Source organism: Electrona antarctica (assembly GCF_951216825.1).
Source record: "Electrona antarctica genome assembly, chromosome: 11".
NCBI lineage: Eukaryota > Metazoa > Chordata > Actinopteri > Myctophiformes > Myctophidae > Electrona > Electrona antarctica.
In genome coordinates, this window is record NC_136792.1 from 11,607,225 (window position 1) to 11,629,102 (window position 21,878).

General features: G+C 44.1%; 1 protein-coding gene across 1 annotated transcript in view; it reads left to right on the top strand.

The window, feature by feature from the left end:
- LOC306932898 (unconventional myosin-VIIa-like) overlaps positions 1–21,878 on the top strand; it is a gene marked incomplete at its 5' end in the record, with an annotated part of 67,389 nt that overhangs the window by 3,854 nt on the left and 41,657 nt on the right. The window contains 15 exons of the mRNA XM_079514874.1: positions 5,031–5,183; positions 6,453–6,470; positions 8,905–9,089; positions 10,501–10,622; positions 11,078–11,220; positions 11,987–12,100; positions 14,334–14,402; positions 14,827–14,911; positions 15,645–15,721; positions 16,612–16,731; positions 17,341–17,483; positions 18,563–18,773; positions 19,615–19,750; positions 20,462–20,568; positions 21,456–21,593. Coding sequence (XP_079371000.1) covers positions 5,031–5,183; positions 6,453–6,470; positions 8,905–9,089; positions 10,501–10,622; positions 11,078–11,220; positions 11,987–12,100; positions 14,334–14,402; positions 14,827–14,911; positions 15,645–15,721; positions 16,612–16,731; positions 17,341–17,483; positions 18,563–18,773; positions 19,615–19,750; positions 20,462–20,568; positions 21,456–21,593 — 1,821 coding nt within the window. The remainder of the gene's footprint in view (positions 1–5,030; positions 5,184–6,452; positions 6,471–8,904; positions 9,090–10,500; positions 10,623–11,077; positions 11,221–11,986; positions 12,101–14,333; positions 14,403–14,826; positions 14,912–15,644; positions 15,722–16,611; positions 16,732–17,340; positions 17,484–18,562; positions 18,774–19,614; positions 19,751–20,461; positions 20,569–21,455; positions 21,594–21,878) is intronic.

Genomic DNA, 21,878 nt, shown 5'->3' on the forward strand with positions numbered 1-21,878 from the left:
CGAAAATGAAAGAAATGATCCGGCAGAATACGTCTCTATGTTTAATTCTTAGCTTCATATATCTGGGCATAAACATAGTTCCTGATGTGGGGAAATTGGTTCCAGTCAACTATGATCCTATTCTACAGTCAATCTATGACTCACTGGAAAGATGGACTAATATGCCAATTTCTCTAATAGGCCGAATAAACATAATCAAAATGAATGTTCTTTTAAAACTACTATACTTGTTTCAAAATATACCTTTACCCTTGCCGTTACATTATTTTACTAAGCTAAAGAAAGCATGTTCTAATTTCATTTGGGGCAATAGACGACACAGACTACGTTTGACTTTATTATATCTACCATATGACAGAGGGGGACTTAAACTTCCAAATTTCCAGTGGTATTATTGGACTGCGCAACTACGTACTATAATGTATTATTTTTCCACAGAGTCAATCGATCACTATCAATTAAACCTAAAATGGCTCTTAATATATATTTATATTCTGCAAATATTAAAAAGTTAAGGAAACAAACAAGCAACCCCTTCGTACTAAATATGGTCAATGTGTGGCACAATACTAGAGAAAAGATGGGGGAAACCAGTGTGTCATTGTCACAGTTCAGCCCAATATGGGGAAATTATCTATTTAAACCAGGAATAATAGACCAGGGGTTTCGCCTTTGGGCTAATAAAGGTCTAACTAAAATAGGAGATATGTTCCAAGATGGAAATCTGATGACATTTGAACATATACGTACAAAATGTGATCTTTCAAATAGCCATTTTTTCAAGTATTTACAGCTAAGAGACTTTATTAGAGCATCTGGTAACCAAGCATTGATCACTCCATTCCTTTCGGGAATGGAGAAACTTATATCTGATCATTGCTATAGAAAAGGGCGTATCTCAGTGATATATGACATGCTGGTTTCCAATTAATCTGAAAGCTCTAACGATAGACTAAGGGCCTGGAAGGAAGATGTACAAGATGATATATCCTTGGTTGACTGGGGTGCCATATGTGCAAAAGTACACAGACAAACTGCAAATACTAGATTAAGATTGCTACAATATAACTGGGTGATGCGCACTTACATAACACCAGCTAAATTACACCAATTCAATGAAAATATTCCAGACACTTGTGTAAAATGTGAGCAGTCAAAGGGCACACTTTTTCACTGTATGTGGGAATGCAGAGAGATTGTGGCATTTTGGAGCGAGATCTTACAAATACTTTATAGAATGCTAGATGTAAGGATACCATTGGATCCAAAACTCGGCATATTGGGATTGTACCCGGTAACCCTGGTTATACCAAGGAATAAACAAATTCTCATAGATATGTCACTACTCCAAGCAAAGCGCACAATTGCTCTAACATGGAAAAACACTCAGAGACCACAAGCGAGCCAATGGCGCAGGGAAATGAGCAGCTGTTGTGCTATGGAAAGGATAACTTATATTTTGAAGAAAAAAAGTGTAATGTATGATGAAGTCTGGGGACCCTACACCCAACTCTTAACGAATGTTGATGTGTTGAATATGCTTCGTAATGATAATGGAAATGCCTCATAACACTGTAGTGATCCTATGGACTCTCTTGGACACTGATGCATCTAACCTGTGAGGACCTTGACTCTCATTTATCTCTTTAATATACTGACTTCTGCTAAATGTTTTGTTTTTGTTGTTGTCATTTTTGTCTTGTTCTATATTCTGTTTTTGTCTATTGGTCTGCTGTATTGATCCTCTCCGCTCCTATATTTCAGCATCACCATGTTGTGTACATGTATGAAAAAAACCAATAAACATATTGTTTAAAAAAAAAAAAAATCTACACGGGCAACAAGGAAGGGGGTGTCTGGGTGTCTCAAGGTTGAGAATACCGTAATACAGGTATTGCAAGTGGAATCACCTTTTCTCTGTTACACATGACATTGAGACCCGAGCGTGTCTTTTTTTCCGGCGTGTGGCCGAAGGGCCTCGATCTCCAACTCCATGTCCCTGCAGGCTGAATTAGAGGCCCAGGCAACACGTCCACATGTGATAAACACAGCCATGGACGTGCACACATAGACATCAAAGGGGGCTTCAGCCCCTGCTCTTCTACCCGTCTGCCACTCCTTTCCATACCAATGCCGGAAGCTGCGGCATTCAGGATAATTCCTTTTTTTCCCTCCTCCGAAGTCTCCTAAACTTGAACGCAGCATTTTGCGAAATCCAGGTCGTATACACCGCATCTCCACTAGCTAAAGAGTGCATGGGTTGAGCCCCGAGAATAGCAGATCTTACAAGATCTTGTAGATCTGCTATTTGCGCTATTTTTGTCCAAAAGTGCCCTCTTTATGGGGTGTCAGCCCCTGCCTCTCTAACTCTCTGCACATCTCCCTGAACACAGCAGACGAGGACAAAGTGACAGTGAATGAAACCCAACAGGATTAGTAGTAGTAGTAGTGAACACATCCATGCATTAATTATGCCCCATGCAGTGACATCACTAAACTGGCGTCAGCAGACGTTGTACCTCTGAGGAAAGCCTCCTAAATCGCCCGTGTCATCCTAGGTGAATCAATATGAGCATTTGTGCCTGTCATAGACATGCGCAGAGCAAGTTCAGTCAGGGAACCTCAGTGCAGTTGCTGCCAGCCGTTAATTGGGCCACCTCAGCATCACGCTCTCATTCACATGATTCACTCAGCCAATCACACTCACTCCATCTTCATACCGGCTACTTTACTAACCCATTTACCGCTAGCATTAATGAATCCCTCGATCGCGTACTGCCAGGGTTTTATCGCACGTAACACTTACTTTGAAGAGCCAAATATCCGTAATAGCATGTTCCTGTGACAAACTGCTGTGTGTGGTGTCTTCACCGGTTGTTGTTCTCTCGGTCGATGGTGGATAAAGCCGACCGCGAGTATCACAGCGCCTGCTACAGGCCGTTGAAAACGCTTGTCTGGCCCAGAAACTGCCCCTCAATGTCGTTTCTGAGATACAGGGCTTTCGATGCAGGGCTTAGAATGGAAGTGGATGCGTGCGCATCTTCAAAATGGCCGCGGCCATTGTGTGTTTTGTGTCTCAGAGTATTGTTTGCGGTAGCAACAATCAGCTAGCCATCGAAACCGATCAAAAAGCGATTAAACAATTCGAACACGAGAAATTCGCGCTTGGCGGAGCAGTTAGAAAGAGTAGGTTCTCGTGTTCGGCATCAATACTTTTATTGTATATCTGCTACTGCTGCTATATTTGAATTGGAATCCTGAATAGAGTTTATGGGCTCCAGCTTATGCCATGCTTTATCCTCAAGTAATAAACATTTTTTCCGTAAATTACGCATTTAGGAGCTTCTACTATGCGTAAACGTTATCTTGCGGCCACACAACCCACTATGCATTTTGCCAACTCCTATATTTGCGGGTGGAGGTGTGTCTGTAGGCGTGTTGATGCGCTTTCCCTATATTTGCTATCTTATGCACACAGGTTTAGGACAATGGAAAGTGCCTCTTCAAACCACCCATAATGCAAATTCTGTTTGATAAAAGAATGCGCTCCTCAATGCGCTCCTCTGAGACGGTGAGACCTGAGTTGGAGCTGCCTCGGCTTGAGTCATGTTGCACAACATTCACAGCTCAGAGGTCTCGTTCTGTCTTAATTCTCCACAAAATCTCTGTGATTGGAATTTTACTATAATCAGCAGTGTCAATTCATTGTGCTTATTGTGTTTAATTGTCTAGTCAAAGAAGTTATTAGATTTGCACGAGTGAGGCTGTGTTGGAGCTACTGGACACAAAACAACCCGGCCTCAATATAAATAGGCTATATTTCAAGGCAGCAACGTGTGTCGCTCTTACATGGCCATGGGCCATAGTGTTAAATGGATAATGGATCTCTTAAAGGCAATGGCAGGTGGCACGGTGATTGGTTTAATCATTGTAACACCCAAACCACACCTATGCATAATGTAAGGGGTAATGGAGGTGTTTTAGGGACTGTAGGCTGTAGCACAAGATAGCAAATTTTACGGGGCCACACCTCTCACACAATACTAAATCCCCAAATTAAGGAAAAAGGGCCCCTGCCGCAAGATGGAGCCCTATATCTACTGTATCTCCTCCTCCAGGAGCACTGGATCTCCCCCCAGAATGATGTTAACCTGCTGTATGTTCTCCCCCTTCCTCCAGGAGCACTGGATCTCCCCCCAGAATGATGTTAACCTGCTGTATGTTCTCCCCCTTCCTCCAGGAGCACTGGATCTCCCCCCAGAATTATGTTAACCTGCTGTATGTTCTCCCCCTTCCTCCAGGAGCACTGGATCTCCCCCCAGAATGATGTTAACCTGCTGTATGTTCTCCCCCTTCCTCCAGGAGCACTGGATCTCCCCCCAGAATGATGTTAACCTGCTGTATGTTCTCCCCCTTCCTCCAGGAGCACTGGATCTCCCCCCAGAATGATGTTAACCTGCTGTATGTTCTCCCCCTTCCTCCAGGAGCACTGGATCTCCCCCCAGAATGATGTTAACCTGCTGTATGTTCTCCCCCTTCCTCCAGGAGCACTGGATCTCCACCCAGAATGATGTTAACCTGCTGTATGTTCTCCCCCTTCCTCCAGGAGCACTGGATCTCCCCCCAGAATGATGTTAACCTGCTGTATGTTCTCCCCCTTCCTCCAGGAGCACTGGATCTCCCCCCAGAATGATGTTAACCTGCTGTATGTTCTCCCCCTTCCTCCAGGAGCACTGGATCTCCCCCCAGAATGATGTTAACCTGCTGTATGTTCTCCCCCTTCCTCCAGGAACACTGGATCTCCCCCCAGAATGATGTTAACCTGCTGTATGTTCTCCCCCTTCCTCCAGGAGCACTGGATCTCCCCCCAGAATGATGTTAACCTGCTGTATGTTCTCCCCCTTCCTCCAGGAACACTGGGTCTCCCCCCAGAATGATGTTAACCTGCTGTATGTTCTCCCCCTTCCTCCAGGAGCACTGGATCTCCCCCCAGAATGATGTTAACCTGCTGTATGTATGTTCTCCTCCAGGAACACTGGATCTCCCCCCAGAATGCCACCAACATCAAGCCCATGCATCCCACCTCCATCCACGGGGTGGAGGACATGATCCGCCTGGGAGATCTCAACGAGGCCGGGATCCTCCGCAACCTGCTCATCAGATACAGAGAGAAACTAATTTATGTAAGTACTGTGTGTACTTATGTATGCAACCTGCAGATGCAGGGAGAAACTCATTTATGTAAGTACTGTGTGTACTTATACATGTATGCAACCTGCAGATACTAGGGAGAAACGCATTATATCTCTGAGAAAGAAACCAAGAAACCAACTCCAAAATGTTCATTTTTCAGGAAATGAAAAAAAAAGAAAAAACATCCAGCTCAAGTGAAGTTAGGAGGTTTTTGTCGAAGCGCTTTTTAAAATACTTTCCATTTGTTCATTTTTGTGTGTGTCGTCAGTCATCAATAAGACTGATATGAGGTTAGGGGACTTACGTGGCCGGTTAAGACTGATATGAGGTTAGGAGACTTACGTGGCCGGTTAAGACTGATATGAGGTTAGGGGACTTACGTGGCCGGTTAAGACTGATATGAGGTTAGGAGACTTACGTGGCCGGTTAAGACTGATATGAGGTTAGGGGACTTACGTGGCCGGTTAAGACTGATATGAGGTTAGGGGACTTACGTGGCCGGTTAAGACTGATATGAGGTTAGGGGACTTACGTGGCCGGTTAAGACTGATATGAGGTTAGGGGACTTACGTGGCCGGTTAAGACTGATATGAGGTCAGGAGACTTACGTGGCCGGTTAAGACTGGCCCACAGACTGGCTCACAACGCGTCGCAGCGCAACGCGTTGTGAGCTTGTAGATCGTCTATTTTCAGCATGCAACCAAGTGTAAAATGACTACTGGATCTCTTGTCAACTAGTCCCTTCCTAATATTTTAGTCTAGTTTTTATTTGTCAACGAAATTGTCAGTATATTTAGTCATCATGGCTTAGTTTTCATTGAGTTTCCATTTAGTTTTCGTCAGGTTGACGAACATTTTTTGTCGTAGTTTTAACACTGCTACAGACTAAAGGTTATTGCGTTGGATGAATCGGTGATATGACTCTTTCATGGTACACTGGTACGTTGTTGCAAAGTGCTGGAAAACATGGGCTTGGAAAAAATGACAACATAAAAAAGAGCCACTCAGTTCTGCAGGTGAACTGCTGGGACTTGACGTGTTTGTTTTGAGTGTCTCGTTCCTTCTCTATTCTTTCTTTCTTTCTTTCTTTCTTTCTTTCTTTCTTTCTTTCTTTCTTTCTTTCTTCTTTATCCCTTTGTCTCTCTCTATCTCGATCTGAGTCTTTATTTTCCTCGCTTTCTGTCTCCTTTCTGTCTATTGTTGTGTCTCTCTGCCTCCCCCCCCCCCCCTATCTCTCTCCCCCCTCTCTCTCTCTGAAGACTAACTGTGGTGGGAGGGTAAGTCTATGGTGTCAGATCAGGAGATGTTTGGCATGTGACTGCACCGGATGAGAGCACACCTGCATGACAAGTGTTTCGTCACCTTCTTAAACTAATGGCCCAAGTCATTTTTTGAGGATTTTAATTTTTTTATTAAAATTCGACACACTCGTTCCACACCCCCACAGGGAGTGCAGTGCCCGGTGACGAGTCGGTCGGACCCACAGTTGTCCAGAACCGCCACAAAAGGCCTCTGCCTTGGACAGGACCCCTGCCCAGAGCTGGCCTGTTCTGACATCACACCACTCCATATTTGGGCATGCCTGACACAGAACTCCATATATAGGAATAAAGAGACACAGAGAGGCAGATACGGAAATCTCCATATAAGGGCATAAAAGGGACACAGACAGATGGGTGGAACGGGTACTCTGACACGGGTACAACGGGTATTGCATAGCCGGGCGGGGCATGTATCTCTAACTTCCATCGGTACCGACTCGGTGCTCTACAGCCAGGCACCGGTCTATAGTACTCTAATGAAATTAAATACGTATTTTCCGTTTCCCTATACGTATTTAAAAAAAATTACTTTTTTTTAAAGGCCATTAGTTTAAGAAGGTGACGGTTTGACATGCTAAGCAGGGACAATCCATTCTTGTGTTTTGAAACCTTCAAAGATCGTCCATGCAGAGATTGATTGATTGATTGATTGATTGACGATTGATTAATGTCCATGAGCATACAGTATACAGTCCGTACATTCAAACAGTGCTTTATAGCAGTGGTTCCCAAACTGGGGTCTGGGGACCCCCTGATAGTTGGGAACCAAATGGACCCTTATGGGTCTGTAACTATGAGAGTGTACAAATGGAACCAAACGGACCCGGGTCCGTTTGGTTCCATTTGTACACTCTCAGAATTAAATTAACATTGATTTTACAATATAAATTGGGGTCCCAGAGATAGAAATGCCATTAAATGGCGGTCCGTAGCCTAAATGCATGTAAAACTGCTAGAGCCGTGAAAATCTTCTCTTATGGGGGTCCCTGGCATATATTTTCAAATGGGTGTCCGTGGTCTAATTAGTGTAAATTTGGGGGTCCTTGACATGAAAAGGTTTGGGAACCACTGCTTTATAGCCCAGGGCTGTGTGTGTTGGTAACCAGGCTCCTCGCTCACTGTGCATGATGGTGCTCCACTTCCATCATGGCCGTCGGTCCTCCCGTGTCGAGACACTGATACGTTGTCATTGTCACGCTGCGCCATCTGAGCTATACGGGACCCCCCCCCCCCCCCATCACCACCACACCCTCCTCCTCCACCTCCTCCACCTCTCCCCCACACCCCTCCTCCAACTCCCACATGAGCCACGTACAGCACACATGATGGCATCCATGGCTTCATAAATGCCTGCTGTTTCCAACAAAAGCAATTGGGGAGTCGCATGAAAGTCAAAGTGAACTGTAAAATCAATGTTAATTTAACTCTGAGAGTGTACAAATGGAACCAAATGGACCCGCTATAGGGTCCATTTGGTTCCATTTGTAGAATCTCAGAGTTAGTTACATTTGCTTCCAAAATATAATTTAGCTGAGGGCCCCTCAAGGACCCCTAGGGGTCCCCCGGGGCCCCTAGGAGAGTAGCCTATATGCCACATCCTCTCCGTCATCTCCTTCGTCTCTGATGAAAACAATGCATGCCACATTGACATTGGTATATGTTTTATTTATTTGTATCACTTTTATCACTTATTATTGCTTTTGAAATGAATGCTCGATGCACGTTGCGTTTGCACACGGTTGATTGGATATTCAGAGCACCTTGGGACATTTACACCTTAATTGTACGATGTGTTTTAGAGCTATTTGATTACAATCTGATTACGGGAAGAGCATGCGTGGAACCGAGTGGACCTGTAACCAAATGGACCCAGGTTACGGGTCCATTTGGTTCCATTTGTACCCGCTCAGAGTTAAATTGACCCTCGATATTTGAGAATCATCATGTTATCGGCATCAAGGTACGGAGAGTTAGCCAAATGTTAAACCAATCTGCAAAATAAATGCTTACCACTGTAGCTTTCTTCACAATGTGTTCATAAAGGTGTCTACTATCGCCACTGAATTTGTTCCAAGCCAACTCCCTTGGGAATCTTTGTGGCAGCTGCTGAAAGTCGGCATGCCATTAACAACCTACCGTATACATATATGCAGGCAAAATGTACAATATTTAATTCTGATTTTAAGTATAGCATGTAATGTAACAGGTCAAACTAGTTTTTTTGTAAGCATTAGTTTTGCACAAAAAACACTCCCAGGATTACATGAGATAATTGACACTGGGTGAAAAAACGGGTTGCAAAATCATGGGATAAAAATGATAGTTATAGACAATATATTAAAAAAAGTGTGTGTATTCCCATTTCTCCGGGGCCTTTCCTCGCTCACAGACGTACACGGGTTCGATCCTGGTGGCGGTGAACCCGTACCAGCTGCTGCCCATCTACCAGGCGGACCAGATCCGCCTGTACACCAACAAGAAGATCGGCGAGATGCCGCCGCACATCTTCGCCATCGCCGACAACTGCTACTTCAACATGCAGCGGAACAACCGCGACCAGTGCTGCATCATCAGGTATAGGGGCGGAGCATAAATGTGACCAGATTTGACTGAGAGCCTGCCATCGCGCAACCTCCAGCTTTTCACCTTTTCACCTTTTTAATCCAAAATGAGTTAATATCACAGGCAGACTCTTCACATACTAGAGCATGTCTGAAATAAATATCAGAGCTGAAATCGACATGTGAATATGAAATATATGCTTAAACATGTAGCTAGGTATAATGTTAGAGACCACAGAAGTGAACTTTTCAAGCCTGTTTTCTCAACTCGCTGTTTCTCTGCAAGACATTACTCTATAAGCCATATCTCCAAAACTGGTGGGTCAAACTGAACAACCAATATGTCAATTTGAAGCTATGATTCTCTGCTTTCATATGACATGAAAAAACAAAATTAAAAAAAAAAATCCAATGGCAGTCCCTCAGTCAAATTTGTCCACATACTGTATGTACACTGCAGTGAGCGTAGAAGTGTTAATTTTGACAGCAACTTTTGATTTTAGTTTTAGTATAGTCTCTTGAATAGTTTTTATTTGGTTTCAGTCACATTTTTGTTAGTCTAGTTTTAGTCGACTAAATATCATACGATTTTAGTCGACTAAATCTACAGTTGATTTAATCCATCTTTAACTGTATAATCGCAACATTACACTCGAGGGTCATGCGTTACTGTCATTAACGCACGTCTGCACTGCCTACGGAACTGGCCTATCGGCTCGTAGCGATGCAGGCGTGCCATTAATGATGGTAAAGCACACCACCCTGTCGTGTAATATTGCTTAAATTTGAGCCACTTTGGCATGAAAATAGTACGGTAAACACGGCTGTTAAAGATGGAGTGCCACAATTTTTTCCCACCCTAAAACATGATCATCAGGTCAGGAGGAAGAACTTTTCCCAAAAAGTGTACAGTATTTGTTAAAATCATACTTTTATGTGGACACACAAGTATGCCTGGTTTGCCTGGTGGGTGGTGATGGGAGGTGATCTACCTGAACTGAAGCCACACCCACAGCTGTAGTTGTATGATAAAGGGCGAGGGGTTAGGGGAGGGGCTGATAGTGTGATGTCACTATTTTACTGTTTATTTCATTTTCCTGTTTGACTGTCAAGGGTTCAGCCTCCAGGAAGAAACCCTAAATACAAAGTTAATACACTATTGCACGACTCCAGGGTGTCTAATGAAGTACTGTCACCTCATAGACACATGAAAAACTGGAAAAATACAAACATTGTGGCACTCCCTCTTTAATACCAATTAAGATAACTTGTGTTCCATTCTGGTCAAACAGAGTCAGGGTTTATTGATTGATAAACACATACCGGTACTTCATATTTAAAACTTTTAACTTTTAACTAATGGATGTGTGCGTGTGCGTGTGCGCGTGCGCGCGCGTGTGTGTGTGCGTGCGTGTGTGTTTCAGTGGGGAGTCGGGGGCAGGGAAGACGGAGAGCACCAAGTTAATTCTTCAGTTCCTGGCGGCCATCAGCGGTCAACACTCCTGGATAGAACAGCAGGTCCTGGAGGCTAACCCTATTCTAGAAGGTACGCACGCACGCACGCACGCACGCACGCACGCACGCACGCACGCACGCACGCACGCACGCACGCACGCACGCCACGTGGACCCCCCATTTGAAGAGATATGCCAGGACCCCCCCCCCCATAAGAGAAGACTTTTACGGCTCTAGCAGTGATTCTCGACCTGTTTCATTTCAAGGACCCCCCCAGTTTGACGTGCATTAGTCTACGGACCTCCCATTTAATGGCATTTCTATCTCTGAGATAGAAATGAACACACACACACACTGTGTGTGTGTGTGTTCACTTTGTATCTGTGTGTGTGTGTGTGTGTCACACACACACACACACACACACACACACACACACACACACACACACACACACACACACACACACACACACACAGATACAAAGTGAACGTGCACCATAATAATAATAGACTGCTGTGTTGTTTGTTTTCCGTTGCCGTTTCGCAGCCTTTGGCAACGCGAAGACGATCCGCAACGACAACTCGTCTCGCTTCGGGAAGTACATCGACATCCACTTCAACAAGAGAGGAGCCATCGAGGGAGCCAAGATAGAGCAGTACCTGCTGGAGAAGAGCAGGGTCTGTCGACAGGTATACGTTCAATCCTCTATTCCTTTACACTCCCATGGGCCATAGAGTCTGTAGACAGGTATACGTTCAATCCTCTATTCCTTTACACTCCCATGGGGCCATAGAGTCTGTCGACAGGTACGCATGTTCAATCCTCTATTCCTTTACACTCCCATGGGGCCATAGAGTCTGTCGACAGGTATACGCCCGTGTTTACGCATGTTCAATCCTCTATTCCTTTACACTCCCATGGGGCCATAGAGTCTGACGACAGGTATGCATGTTCAATCCTCTGTTCCTTTACACTCCCATGGGGCCATAGAGTCTGTCGACAGGTACGCATGTTCAAACCTCTATTCCTTTACACTCCCATGGGGCCATAGAGTCTGTCGACAAGTACGCATGTTCAATCCTCTATTCCTTTCAACTCCCATGGGGCCATAGAGTCTGTCGACAGGTACGCATGTTCAATCCTCTATTCCTTTACACTCCCATGGGGCCATAGAGTCTGTCGACAGGTACGCATGTTCAATTCTCTATTCCTTTACACTCCCATGGGGCCATAGAGTCTGTCGACAGGTACGCATGTTCAATTCTCTATTCCTTTACACTCCCATGGGGCCATAGAGTCTGTCGACAGGTACGCATGTTCAATTCTCTATTCCTTTACACTCCCATGGGGCCATAGAGTCTGTCGACAGGTACGCATGTTCAATCCTCTGTTCCTTTACACTCCCATGGGGCCATAGAGTCGTTTCCCAAACCCTCCTCTCTGGTCCTTGTCCAGGCTAAGGACGAGAGAAACTACCACATCTTCTACTGCATGCTGAACGGAATGACAGCCGACCAGAAGAAGAGGCTGAGTCTGGGCAGCGCTACGGACTATACCTACTTAACTATAGTGAGTATACAGACTACACCTACTTAACTATAGTGAGTACTACAGACTACAGTGAGTACTACAGACTACACCTACTTAACTATAGTGAGTACTACAGACTACACCTACTTAACTATAGTGAGTATACAGACTACACCTACTTAACTATAGTGAGTACTACAGACTACACCTACTTAACTATAGTGAGTATACAGACTACACCTACTTAACTATAGTGAGTACTACAGACTACACCTACTTAACTATAGTGAGTATACAGACTACACCTACTTAACTATAGTGAGTACTACAGACTACACCTACTTAACTACAGTATAGTGAGTACTACAGACTACAGTGAGTACTACAGACTACACCTACTTAACTATAGTGAGTATACAGACTACACCTACTTAACTATAGTGAGTACTACAGACTACACCTACTTAACTACAGTATAGTGAGTACTACAGACTACAGTGAGTACTACAGACTACACCTACTTAACTACAGTGAGTACTACAGACTACACCTACTTAACTATAGTGAGTACTACAGACTACACCTACTTAACTATAGTGAGTACTACAGACTACACCTACTTAACTATAGTGAGTACTACAGACTACACCTACTTAACTATATAGTGAGTACTACAGACTACAGTGAGTACTACAGACTACACCTACTTAACTATATAGTGAGTACTACAGACTACACCTACTTAACTATAGTGAGTACTACAGACTACAGTGAGTACTACAGACTACACCTACTTAACTATAGTGAGTACTACAGACTACAGTGAGTACTACAGACTACACCTACTTAACTATAGTAGAGTGAGTACTACAGACTACAGTGAGTACTACAGACTACACCTACTTAACTATAGTGAGTACTACAGACTACAGTGAGTACTACAGACTACACCTACTTAACTATAGTGAGTACTACAGACTACAGTGAGTACTACAGACTACACCTACTTAACTATAGTAGAGTGAGTACTACAGACTACAGTGAGTACTACAGACTACACCTACTTAACTATAGTGAGTATACAATTTAAAGGACAACTTTAGTTTTTTTCAACCAAGGTTCATGTCTTAGGTTGTTATTAGAGAAAGTAAAAGATGAGTGTTCATTTTTTTTTCATTTGCTGCTTTCTTTCGTTTTAGCGATTTTAGCATTTTTTGACAGATGGGCGGGGCATTCGAACATGGGGCTAATTACGACTTTTTTTATTTCTTTTTTTTTACAAAATATATATATATTTTTTTTATTATTTACTATAGTCCTAATAGACCCCAAGAAATTACATCTTGCCACAGAAGATCACAGGATCTACTGAATGTGAAGGAGGCCTACTGGGGGGATGCCAGTGTCATATAGGCTCAATATGACAGTTTGACACATTCAGTAGATCCCGTGATCTTTTGTGACCAAATGTAATTTCTTGGGGTCTAGTAGGACTATAGTAAATAATAAAAAAGAAATCGCTATAACATTTTGTAAAAGAACAAAAAGACATATTTAGCCCCATGTTCGAATACCCCCCCTGTCAAAAACAGCTAAAATCCCTAAAACGAAAGAAAGTAAATGAACACTCATCTTTTACTTTCTCTAATAACCTAAAACATGAACATTGGTTGAAAAAAACCGGAGCAACTTACAGTAAGCAAGAACAACACATGGTAATACATCAAATACATAGTAACACCAAGGATCATACGTAAGCTACCAACCTAACATCCGTCTTAACAGTGGGATATATATATATAATTAAACTATATCTATATACTATAGAGTGCTATGTCTACACAACATGCTATCTAAATTGCATAAGTTGAGCCTTTACACACACCTGTAAGGTTGCCGAGGCTAGTGCAAGTGCTACAGCAAGTGCTACAGCAAGTGCTACGGTTAGTGCTACGGGCTAAGATGGAGTCTGAAGAGGTTGGTTTTCAGACTGCGGCATAATATTGGGAGTGAGTCTGCAGTTCTGATTGCTATGGGAAGTTCATTCATTCCATAGTTTTGGAGCAGGAAGGGAGAAGAGTTTGACTATAGTGAGAACACTGTTTTTTGTGTGCTTTGTTTTTTGTTTGGTTGTTTGTTGTGCCTCTCTCACCACCCCTGTGTGTGTGTGTGTGTGTGTGTGTGTGTGTGTGTGTGTGTGTGTGTGTGTGTGTGTGTGTGTGTGTGTGTGTGTGTGTGTGTGTGTGTGTGTGTGTGGCGTGCGTCTCACCAGGGGAACTGCACAACGTGTGATGGTCGTGATGACTTGAAGGAGTATTCTAACATTCGCTCTGCCATGAAGGTATACTGGCATGAACCTCATCTCACTTAAAGATGGAGTGCCATGATTTGTGTCCACCCTAAAACTATTATATATTTGTTAAAATGTAGTTTTTATGTGGACACACCCACCCGCTGGTGATCCACCTGAACTGAAGCCGCACCCACGGCTGTTGTTGTATGATAAAGGGGGAGGGGTTAGGGGAGGGGATGGTAGTGTGATGTCACTATATCACAGTTTTTTTGTTTGTCAAGGTTTCAGCCTCCAGGTATAAATACAAAGGGAAGACATCATTGCACATAACAACCACACCAAGGGTTCTAATGAAGTGTCACCTCATAAACACACGAAAAGCTGGCAAAAATACAAAAATCACGGCACTCCAGCTTGTGTGATCAACCTGTGAATGTATGGACTGTATATATTTGTGTTGTACATTTCGTAGGTGCTGATGTTCACAGAAACGGAGAACGGGGAGATATCCAAACTACTGGCGGCCATATTGCATATGGGGAACTTCCGATATGAAGGTAAAGCACACATATCAGGGCCGGTTTGGGGAGGGGGGGTGGGGCAAAGCCCACCCAAACGTGTGTCCTGCCCACCCAATCAAAAGTTATGTTGAATATTTCTTTTTTTTAGCCAATATAACAAAATGCCACAAAATATCTGTACCGTTAATCATTTCTGATTGGGTGGCATGGGCAGCATTTTTAGATGAATGTACAGTAGACCCACCTGAACATGCACCCTTTGCCATTTAGTGATGTTAACTGACAGCCTGCTGAATGAAGGAATGAAGGCAACTGTGTTACTGTTGGCCAAAGAAGGAGAAGAGAGAGAGAGAGAGAGAGACAGACAGACAGACAGACAGACAGACAGACAGACAGACAGACAGACAGACAGGCAGACAGACAGACAGACAGACAGACAGACAGACAGACAGACAGACAGACAGACAGACAGACAGACAGACAGACAGACAGACAGACAGACAGACAGACAGACAGACAGACAGACAGACAGGCAGGCAGACAGACAGACAGACAGGCAGACAGACAGGCAGGCAGGCAGGCAGGCAGGCAGGCAGGCAGGCAGGCAGGCAGACAGATAGTGATATGATGATAGCATAGTCTTCTATGCATGATGGGGGTTTACGGGTATATTTGGTGTCTATATATATAATTCTACTGTATATTACACATGGAACCTCAGATATATATCTATATGTATAATTAGCATCATTGACCTCTGACCCCACAGCTCGTACCTACGACAACCTAGACGCCTGTGAGGTGGTCCGCAGCCCCCACCTCATTACTGCCTCTACACTGCTGGAGGTGACGCACGCACGCACGCACGCACGCACGCACGCACGCACGCACGCACGCACGCACACTTGTTGTCTCTGTGTGCTGCTACCATACACTGACTAGTCTCGCGTAGCCAGACTACTATTCCACAATCTCCGAATGCTAGTATTTACAGTCTGGAACTACACCTTAGCCTAGCCCGCTAAACCCCTTATCCCTAAACTTCTTTGCCTTTTTTTACTATTTTGCAAAACATTTTTGAATAGTCAAAATGGCCAGTCTATAAGCTCACAACGTGTCAATGTAGATTGGCTAGTTGAACAATTCAAAAATGTTTTTCAAAATAGTAAAAACAAAAGGCAAAGAAGTTTAGGGATAAGGGGTTTAGCGGTGACGAAAATGGAGCCCTAAATATCATGCTCCCATTGCTCTGTAACCTTCTGAACCAGCATGGTCTATACTGAGACATGCTGAGAACAGAGCAGACAGTGACATCTGGTGGCCAACGGAGGAACAACACTCTGAAACAACTATACCCAGGGGTACAATAACACCACTCAATTAGAAATGCTGAAGGTCCACAAATACATTTTTGAGGGGTGCTCCTACATTCAGCTGTAGTGTAGTGTAGACACAAACATTAAATGCAATTGGCAATCAATATGCAGACGAGCAAATTGGCTATTGTCGTCACACAGATTGAATTCCCATTGACGTACATGATGATGTACGACGATAGGAGCGCCCCTCATGTCACACGGGTGTGATTTTACTATACGGTCGGGTCAAACCCAGCCTATATATACACACATTTTGCACATTGAAAAATAAATATATACCCCTCCATGTGCGTGCATGCGTGCGTGTGTGCGTGCGTGTGTGTGTGCGTGTGTGTGTGTGTGTGTGTGTGTTTTAAGGTGGACATGAAGGATCTGATGAACTGTCTGACCAGTAGGACTCTGATCACCAGAGGGGAGACCGTCTCCACCCCTCTGAGCATGGAGCAGGCTCTGGATGTACGGGACGCCTTCGTTAAGGTACGCACACGCACGGTCGCATGCACACACACACACGCACACACGCACACACACACTGTATTTACTATCCACCACCAAGGTGGTCACCTCATCATCTACATCTGGAGTACGAATAGGCCTTAAGAAGTCATATCAGCAGTTTGATTCTTGCAGCCCGAACCTTGCGCGCATCTGCCAGCATACAAAGACCGACAGTTATACTGTTATATTAGCCTGTCTGGCACCGGCAGCAGTTGGTGGACTTGAGACTGAGAGCGTGACTAGTGCACGTACGTAGCCAGTATCATTGTGGCAAGAGAGGGCTGGGGGCTGAGGGCTTTCAGATGGGGGTCGGCGGCCAATTACAAATATTTGTGAGGGTCCTTGACATGAAAACGTTTAAGAACCACTGACATAGAAACATGTTTTCTTTTTCAGAAAACTGTCAGGATTTAGAAGACATTTGTAGAATTTGTTCTCAGTCCTAAATAGGTTAACTAGAGAGGCAACAAAACCGTTATAGGTGAAGGCGCCCTCTACTCAGGGAGTCAAGTTATTATGTGTGTAATCCATCGTGTTTGTGCGTGTGCGTGCACATGCGTGTGTGTGTGCGTGTGTGTGCGTGTGCAGGGTATTTACGGGCGTCTGTTCGTGTGGATCGTGGAGAAGATCAACGCGGCTATCTACAAGCCTCCGTCCATGGCGCCCAAATCCACGCGGCGATCCATCGGACTGCTGGACATCTTTGGGTTCGAGAACTTCAACGTCAACAGGTATGTTGCACACGATACCGTACATACACACACGCACGCACGCACGCACGCACGCACGCACACACGCACGCACGCATGCACGCACACACGCACGCATGCACCGATTGCCACGCTATGAGCTTGAATCTTTGAATATATATATTCTTTTGTTTTTAACTCATATCTTTGCTTCTGAACAACATATTTTCAGATGGGGGGTCGGCGGTCAATTACATATTATCTTTGGGGTCCTTAGTTTGAGAATCACTGATATATGAAACATATGGTTTTTCAGGAAAAAGTCATTTAGAAGCCATTTAAAACAAAAAAAGTAAAACATTTGAGTACCTTTTCCACCACTGCTCAGAAATACCTCCGAATGCCAATCTCAGTGTTTCCTTCCGGCACATTGGAGGCACATTTCAGTTGTCTAATCTTTGTTGTTTTTCTCTCGCTGTCGTTTCTCTCGCACGCAGTTTCGAGCCGTGTTGTTTTTGTCGACTAAAACTAAGACGAAAAATGTTCGTCGACTACATTTTTTCACTGACGAAAGCTAAATGGAAACTAAATGCTATTATGACTAAAACTAAGCTAAATGTATTGACAATTTCGTCAACAGACTAAAATGTTAGGAAGGGACTAGTGGACAAGAGATCCAGTATAAGTCATTTTACACTTGGTTGCATGCTGAAAATAGCCGATCTACTTGTCATTCAAGGCCCGCCAAAATACATTTTAGTCGACTAAAATCTTATGACATTTAGTCGACTGAAACTAGACTTAACACTAAAACATTCCAGGTGACTAAAATATGACTAAAACTAAATTAGGTTTCATTCCAAAGACTATGACTAAAACTAAAATAGGAATTTGCTGCCAAAACAATACTGGTTTCGAGCAGCTGTGACACGTTTCTGTAATTTTCTCATTGGTTTTTGTTTGTTCTCTCGTTCTCTACAGTTTCGAGCAGCTGTGACACGTTTCTGTAATTTTCTCATCCTTTTTTTTGTTTGTTTCCTCGTTCCCTACAGTTTCGAGCAGCTGTGACACGTTTCTGTAATTTTCTCATTGTTTTTTGTTTGTTTCCTCATTCCCTACAGTTTCGAGCAGCTGTGCATCAACTTTGCCAACGAGAACCTGCAGCAGTTCTTCGTGCGCCACGTGTTCAAGCTGGAGCAGGAGGAGTACAACCTGGAGCACATCAACTGGCAGCACATCGAGTTCACCGACAACCAGGACGCGCTCGACATGATCGCCATCAAGCCCATGAACATCATCTCCCTGATCGACGAGGAGAGCAAGTTCCCCAAGGTACATACACCGTTACGATCTGCAATGTATAGGCATTCATCCATTTAGACCTGAGGACGATTCTACAAATGCCTTCTGAATCCTGACAGTTTTCTGAAAAACCTCATGTTTCTATGTCAGTTGTTCTCAAACATTTTCATGTCAAGGACCCCCAAAAATATATGTAATTGGCACTCGGTGCCGCGCTATGAGCTTGTAGATCTGCTATTTTTCAACAGCTAATAACATAACGCTTAAAACACCAAAAGGGGTTCCCGCCCAGAATGGGTTAATCCAGAACGATTTACAGTAAGCAAGAACAACACATGGCAATACATCAAATACATAGAAATAGTCATCAAGGATCATAAGCAAGCTAAGAACCTAACATCTGCCTAACAGTAGAATATCTGTACAATGAAATGCTATGTCTACTTAATATGCTACGGTATGTAAGTTACATCATTTTAGGCTCTCTGTCTCTGTCTCTGTCTCTGTCTCTGTCTCTGTCTCTGTCTCTGTCTCTGTCTCTTGTCTCTTGTCTCTTGTCTCTGTCTCTTGTCTCTTGTCTCTGTCTCTGTCTCTTGTCTCTTGTCTCTTGTCTCTGTCTCTGTCTCTTGTCTCTGGTCTCTGGTCTCTTGTCTCTGTCTCTGTCTCTGTCTCTTGTCTCTGTCTCTCTCTCTCTCTCTCTCTCTCTCTCTCTCTCTCTCTCCCCCTGTGTGTCTCTCTGTGTCTCTCGTCCTCTCAGGGGACAGACACCACCATGTTGAACAAGCTGAACTCTCAACATAAGCTCCACACCAACTACATCCTCTCTCTCTCTCTCCCCCTGTGTGTCTCTCTGTGTCTCTCGTCCTCTCAGGGGACAGACACCACCATGTTGAACAAGCTGAACTCTCAACATAAGCTCCACACCAACTACATCCCTCCTAAGAACACCTACGAGACACAGTTTGGAATACAGCACTTCGCCGGCGTCGTTTACTACGAGACTAAAGGTCAGCCATTTTTTCTTTTTACACCGCAGCGGTTTCCATAGAAACGTTAAAATAAGATATCAGATGAGTGTGTGTGTGTATGTGTGTGTGCGCGCGCACGTGTGCATGCATGTGTGTGTAATGGTGCATTTATATAGGGCCTTTATCCAAGGCGCTTTACATAGATTGTGCATTACATTCACCCATTCACACACACATTCATACACCGATTGCGGCGGAAGCCATGCAAGGTACCAACCAGCACATCGGGAGCAATTTGGGGTTCAGTGTCTTGCCCAAGGACACTTCGACATGTAGACAGGAGGAGCCGGGATTCGAACCGCCGACCCATGGATCATTGGACGACCTGCTCTACCTCTTGAGCCACAGTCGCCCTGTGTGTGCGCGTGCGTGCGTGCGTGTGTGCGGCACTCGGTGCCGCGCTACGAGCTTGTAGGTCTGGTATGGTCTGGTATGGTCACATATTTATGCCAATTATGAAAATTGCTCAACATATGCAAGTTAGCATCCGGCAGTTTCTTACTATTATGTAACGCCAGCTCCACTATTCCAAATCCCCCTCAGTTACATATTTAAACTATTTTGTTGAGCTGGTCATTTTGAAAGTAGCTCTCAAGTCAATAAAAAGTGTGGGGCACCAATCTCTACACGGTGACATCATCCAGCTGGTACTCCTCTAACTGTGTGTGCGTGTGTGTGTGTGTGTGACAGGCTTCCTAGAGAAGAACAGAGACACTCTGCACGGTGACATCATCCAGCTGGTCCACTCCTCCAAGAACAAGTTCATCAAACAGATCTTCCAGGCTGACGTCGCCATGGTAACACGCACGCACGCACGCACGCACGCACGCACGCACGCACGCACGCACGCACGCACGCACGCACGCGCCATCTAGTGGCTTGGACCACGGTGGTTATACCGCGGTGGTTTGCACGCAAACCTTCCATTCCTTGAAGGTTGCCGCGTCGGCCAGATTCCCACGTGGGTGGAGCTTCATTTCCAGGACAGTGTTCAAAATCTTCTAAACGTCATTAACTAATAACATATATATTATTTGTGTCCCTCTAAGTTCATTTCTGAAAAACTGTTAAACATTGTTTAACATCTAATCCTCTATAGGTCTGCCAGTTCCCCTGTGTCAGTTATGTCTGTCAGTTCTGTGTGTCAGTTCTGTGTGTCAGTTCTGTGTGTCAGTTCTGTCTGTCAGTTCTGTCTGTCAGTTCTGTGTGTCAGTTCTGTGTGTCAGTTCTGTGTGTCAGTTCTGTGTGTCAGTTCTGTCTGTCAGTTCTGTGTGTCAGTTCTGTGTGTCAGTTCTGTCTGTCCACATTGTTGTTTTTCAGAGCTGTAAAACAACAGACAGACAGACAGAGAGACAGAGAGACAGAGAGAGAGGGAGAGAGAGAGAGAGAGAGAGAGAGAGAGAGAGAGAGAGAGAGAGAGAGAGAGAGAGAGAGAGAGAGGAGGAATAGCAGTATGTGGGGGAACTGGAAGAGGAGTTTCCTGGAGGAAACAGCAGTTTAGGAACAATGTGTCAGGAAAGAGAAAACCCTCATTGTTAACGACCCTGACCACTTTCATGGCATTTCTCTGTTGCGCGCGTGTGTGTGTGTGTGTGTGTGTGTGTGTGTGTGTGTGTGTGTGTGTGTGTGTGTGTGTGTGTGTGTGTGTGTGTGTGTGTGTGTGTGTGTGTGTGAGTGTGTCCAGGGGGCGGAGACCAGGAAGCGCTCCCCCACACTGAGCAGTCAGTTCAAGCGCTCTCTGGAGTTGCTGATGAGGACGCTGAGCGTCTGTCAGCCCTTCTTCGTTCGCTGCATCAAACCCAACGAGCACAAGAAACCCATGGTAGGAATATTATTATTATTATTATTATTATTATTATTATTATTAGTGTTATTATAATTATTACAATTATTAATATTACCCTTATTATTATTATCATTATTGTTATTATTATTTTTTTTTTATTATGGTGAGAAGAACCTCCACAGCGCTAACAAACGGCGTTTTGTTTTTAGTCTTTAAAATTAAATTTATTGAGTTATTTTCATATTTTTGTCACCTGAATTTTTTTTAGTTTTAGTATTTATTTTATTTTTATTTGACATCTCTGCATGATGAACAGCAGAC